Source organism: Priapulus caudatus, unplaced genomic scaffold, assembly GCF_000485595.1.
Source record: "Priapulus caudatus unplaced genomic scaffold, Priapulus_caudatus-5.0.1 Scaffold98, whole genome shotgun sequence".
NCBI classification, from domain to species: domain Eukaryota; kingdom Metazoa; phylum Priapulida; class Priapulimorpha; order Priapulimorphida; family Priapulidae; genus Priapulus; species Priapulus caudatus.
This window is the reverse complement of record NW_014577159.1, coordinates 158,887-164,559: the sequence shown is the minus strand read 5'-3', so window position 1 is coordinate 164,559 and position 5,673 is coordinate 158,887. Positions and strand designations below refer to the sequence as shown.

Genomic DNA, 5,673 nt, shown 5'->3' with positions numbered 1-5,673 from the left:
ACACACACACACACACACACACACACACACACACACACACACTGCCTTTTACGTCGCCGGGTAATTTCATCGAACGGTTCCTAAAAACGCCTAAAAACCGGGGGACTACATTTTGTCTTGGGATTGCGACACCCTGTCTGCGCCTGTATGCAGTATGACTCAGAGTTGAAGCGGACAGCGTAGAGGAAGAGATATCGTGACGAAACCGCTCAAACTTGCAAGACTCATCTCTACATCTCTATACCAAATGTGCTGTTGTATGTCACGGGACGCCCATGTTACACGATGTAATATATGTTATATGCAATACGCAGTGTACGTATGTAACGCTATATATTGTAAAAGCAAGGCAAAATGCATGCTATGTACTACCACACATTGTGTGTAATGCACAATGTATATTACGTATATAACCTTAAATATTGTATGTCGCATGTATATATCATGTAAGAGGAATAAAGACGAATACTCTGTGCGTATTCCCTAACAGTGTGCCTTGCCACACGGTAATATCAATCAATATTCCATACCCGTTAGGTCATATTCTCTTAGCTCGCTCTGAATGCATGGAAACACATGCTGGTGTAGCATTTTCTGAAAAGAGAAACTTCAAATCATCACGTCTTGAAAAGTACATAATTTGCTCAATTTTGCAAGTCTTTCATATATAACAGCCTGTCCACAAGACGACAGGCTCTTAAGTATAAGCCTTAAGGATACCATCATACATTCATTGCACTTACATTACATGGTATTAACTATTCAGACAGTCTAACAAAGCTTCGACAGTATCCGCGTACGTTATATTAATAATTTCTATTGGGACAACCCTTATGAGAAATACAATTAGGATTTTCTAATCGACACGTTAAAATACCTATTAAGCGATAAAATGCGGTATATTGTTGTCCGAAGTGTACGTTTATTTCTCGTTTACACTAATAGAAACACGCGTGACATCATTACTGCTTTATCTGAGGATTTGCTTGTAAATACTTCTCAAGTAGGTTGCAATTTCCATAACTCTATATTCGCATCTTAAAAAAACGTTGTCAATAGGCCGGAATGTAGTTGAGCAGGTATTCTGACCCAGGCATATTTCATTTCTTTCTGTTTTTCTGTTTTTATAATATCATATATGAATAAATAAATAAATAAATAAATAAATAAATAAATAAATACATATACACACACAATAGCTAATAATACTTCTTATTTACCTATTATGTACCTAATATGATCTATTAGGTATTATTAGCTCTTGATATATATTTTTTACATATAAAAGCCGACATTTAGGTAACGAGGCGTGACCTGGGAGCAGCGCAGGATGCGTGGACCGGTTACCTTGGGTATGGATGGCAGATGATGAGGAAGCGTACTGAAGAACTGCTGCTTCTGGCTGAGATCTTTCTGCTCCAGGACGTCGATGTACTGCAGTGCTGCCACCACCGGATCACTAAAGTACTTGATCTACAAGGCACGCAATACAATGCTAACTACAAGGCGCGCGTGCGTGTGTGTGATTGCGGTTGAGGCGGAGATTCACGGACGAACATGCGATAGAGATTCCATGCGAATGCGCGGGTGACTTTTCTTTTATAAAAATGGACAGAAAAGGCTTTCGCTTTAACTGCGCGCGTGTCTGGATTCGCTGAACGAGGAAAACGGGGTACCGACGACATCGCGACTATGCGCTGAGTTTAAATAACGTTTTAGTTCGAAGCCAAATGCGCTTTGTCGCATCCAGCTTCATCGCTTACTCGTTACTGGTACCGAAACGAAGAGGCCGAAATTCAAACGCGAGAGAACTGACTAACCTGCTTGGCTAACCCGGTGGGAAATCGGTTTACGCGTCGTTCCGGACCCGTGTGAGCGGTGTTCACTGATTCAATCGCGTAAGACAGTTAGATTTTTTTACTTTCACTACGAGACGAATTTTTCTCGCGCACAGATCATATTAGGTGATATGGACGCCTGATTCATGTACTTCGAAAACGATTGCAGTGCATGCATTTTTCCCGCACCGGCTTCAAATCACTACACAGCTGACGTTCGTACGATGACCGCACAGTTTCCACGCTTACAACACACACATAATAAAACACAATATAATCTACCATCACACGCTTAAAGCGCGCGGAAACTGCGCGGTCGCCAGTTTCGTCAGGCCGCCGTGTGAACTGCGTATTGGTGCCTAATAGTGGAGGTGACGTCACAAACAGACTCAGTTTCTCAGTAGTGTCCTCCAGTGCTACTACTTACAAGCGAGAACAGCTGCGCTGTCGGTCTGTGTCGCACCTCTAGCTGCAACATTTTCTGTACGGGCTCCTGCAATTCTGCGGGTATCTGACCGAGCGCCTCTTGTAGTGTGTCCTCTAACTATATGCACAACAACACACAGCCGCACATTACTCGTGTAAGCTACCGACGCATGATCGTGTGCTCCTACACAGCGAGACGGCAGCTGGAAGAACGTCGGAAGAAACGTGTAGAGAGAGAGAGAGATGACAGACGAAGACGTCATATGTGATTATGCAGTGCACGTAGCAGAGAGCAGGAAATAATATGGCGTCGTCGTCCCGAAGCAACAGCATGGCGGCTGCAGAAGCGGAAGCTAGGAGGCGCCCCGGACGAGACCTACAGGAGAAGCCCCGGACGAGACCTACAGGAGACGCCCGGACGAGACCTAGAGAAGACGCCCCGGACGAGACCTAGAGGAGAAGCCCCGGACGAGACCTAGAGGAGACGCCCCGGACGAGACCTAGAGGAGAAGCCCCGGACGAGACCTTGCCCCGGACGAGACCTAGAGGAGAAGCCCCGGACGAGACCTAGAGGAGAAGCCCCGGACGAGACCTAGAGAAGACGCTCCGGGAGAGGAAGCCTACATGAAAGTGAGACACAGACGAACGCAGGCGCATGCAAACAACGAGTGAAGCAGGCAGCGATGTAGGTGGGTATGACCGCGAACGTGTCGGCAATAGAGAGAGAGAGAAAGAGAGAGACAGAACTGGCGCACTCTGTTCTTTCCATGTTTCATGAGAAAATGCATCGCGCCTAGCCGCAGCGCATACGTTATAGAGAGCGAATCGAACCACAACGCGACAACCAGGAAGTCGTCGATGCTGCAAAGGCCAGAGGACAAATTTACATCGAAGCAAGCAGCAACAGCGCCTTGCAAAACACGCGTGGCCGTGTTGCTGTATCGTGAACGTACACAACCCCGTGCGAATGCGAATGCGAACTAAGAGCTTTCTGACCGTGTGCGCAGCAAGTTAGTCGAGAGGGTGTTTGAGTAAGTGCTGAAAGCGATCCGGATCCAGCTTCAGGGTTGGAAAGGAGAACTGAGCTCTTGAGACGTGAACTTGAATTCAGCTGACAGTTTACTGCGAGCTGAGAACATATCTTCCGGTTCTTGTCTAGAAAAATACTGAAAAAATTTTAAAACCCACGCAACTTACTGTAAGACCTCAGCGACAACCATGTTCTACCGGCAATTTATTCCACTCGAGTATTTATCTGTGCACACCAACAATTTTTACATCTTTTCTATATACACTAATTCACCGTTTTCGCGAGCACTATTAGAAATTCCAGTTTTGGGGGGACATCATAGTCGATACTGTCAAATTATTTTCATGTCCACTTACTAGGATGTGCACGCATCTCCTCATCTGCAGGTTGTGCGAGTAACAGGTTTCCAAAGATAAGTGATAACGATGGCGAAAATCCTTACACAGATGCCCACACACAAGTCCAAAAAAGAGATAACCTAACGTATATTTCAGATTCGGTGAGACATGTACAAAAATATTCGTCGAAAGAGCTGAACAAGACTGCTTAAAGAGCTGGTAAAAATGCGATAACGGCAGCCTCGCTGCTTTTCCCAAATCAATTTACCGGTTAGATCAATGCCAGTGAAATCGTTGCGTGTGGAAGGTAGGCTGTAGCAACACAACAAAACTAACCACACAGCGAAGGATGCTGCTGTGGAAGTTGTTGCATTCAGAGAGCGCCAGTATTTGCTACATGTGAGATAACACCACATTAGTGCCGAATCGACAAACAGCCACACAGACTACCGGCAGACAGATATATAGATAGATATATAAATAGAAAGATATAGACAGAGAGAGAGAGAAAGAGAGACGCACACGGGTAGAGAGGTATATTAACTTACAAGCGAGAACAAGAGCGAGGTGGGACGATATCGAACATCAGTAGACAGCATTTTGAGCACGGATTCCTGAAGACCGAGTGGCATTCGATTTGCAATCTGGGGAATGCTAGCATGCAGCTAGAAATAATGCCGTCCGATCAATGACTCTCATATGAAGGTACACTCATTTGCATGCCCTACACACACACGCGCGCACACACACACACACACACACACACACACACACACACACACACACACACACACACACACACACATATATATATATATATATATATATGATGACGATGGATGGTCGGGATGCGAAGAGTCGAAAGAATATTTAGATATATGCTAGGATAAGAAGTGAACGTGATTAATGAAACATCAAAGGGAAAACAACCATAGCTTCGAGAGAAAACAATTCAATTACCCAATGGTAATTTCGCCTCCAGCTGATATCACGATACTAGAAGCAATTAGTAACGAATAAATATACTATAGGCACTATATATTTTGATGGAATGGAAAGACGCAAGCATAAGAAAAACGTTTGCATTCTATAATACAGCAAACTGCATAGTCTAGCAGAAAGCTGTCTAATTCCTCGTCGTCTGGAAAAACAGTCCCAATAAGCTTCATTGCATAAAGCGAGTTAAACCATTAAAATAGTATCAGATTGAAATGATGGGAGGCGAGTACCGTGAAATACCGTTAATATACTTTATCAGTGCCGATTATTTTCGATTTTTCAATTATAATATTTCCAGTAATAGTATCTTAAGTTCTTAATAGCATCTTCGTTATTTTTTAATAGCATCTGCAGTTAGGAGACAAGACAATGCCGAGAGATCTGCATGCGGTTATCGGCTGGGTACGCGTGAGAGAACGTCTGGCGATGGCGAGAGCGAAACCTACCTCGTCTAGTTTCTTCAGGTACATTATTGAGCTGTGGTTACTTTCTATCAACGATCTACCGTTGTTGTATAGCGAACATATCACCATGCCTGAAACACAGATAACGATATCGTTTGGTTTAACACCGCTATTGTCTGTGTCGGGGTGGTCGAAGTGAAGGTCATAGCCAATTAGCACGTCTATGGGACGAGCAGAGCATTCGCTGAACGATACCCGAACTTATGGATTAATAGTAGATTTTTTTATTCACACTTTCAATCAATATATATACAGGCACTGTAGTACGGGCAAGATTACGGCGGTTACGGTAAGTTCATTAGAAGCGGACATATGCCGTTGCCGCCAATTAATGATGAGATTTTCAAATTAGCACGATGTGGCTGACGTCCCTACGACGCACTAATCCTACACAACCGACGATTGTCGCTTATAATTACGCTATGTAAAACACGTACACGGGTGGTTACAGCGACAACGGCATCGTATGTGCATGTGCATCCATCGGAATATATGCTCGCGTTATTATCCATTTATCTATCATTAATTCCACTCGGAGTCCTGCCGAGTTCTCTCTCTCTCTCTCTCTCTCTCTCTCT

General features: G+C 44.2%; 1 protein-coding gene across 1 annotated transcript in view; it reads right to left on the bottom strand.

The window, feature by feature from the left end:
- The window catches only part of LOC106805050 (SCY1-like protein 2), a 72,309-nt gene that overhangs the window by 13,834 nt on the left and 52,802 nt on the right, over positions 1 to 5,673 (bottom strand). Inside the window, exons 7-11 of the mRNA XM_014806523.1 lie at positions 5,078 to 5,166; positions 4,181 to 4,297; positions 2,266 to 2,382; positions 1,348 to 1,473; positions 531 to 594 (exon numbers count right to left, since the gene is read on the bottom strand). Coding sequence (XP_014662009.1) covers positions 531 to 594; positions 1,348 to 1,473; positions 2,266 to 2,382; positions 4,181 to 4,297; positions 5,078 to 5,166 — 513 coding nt within the window. The remainder of the gene's footprint in view (positions 1 to 530; positions 595 to 1,347; positions 1,474 to 2,265; positions 2,383 to 4,180; positions 4,298 to 5,077; positions 5,167 to 5,673) is intronic.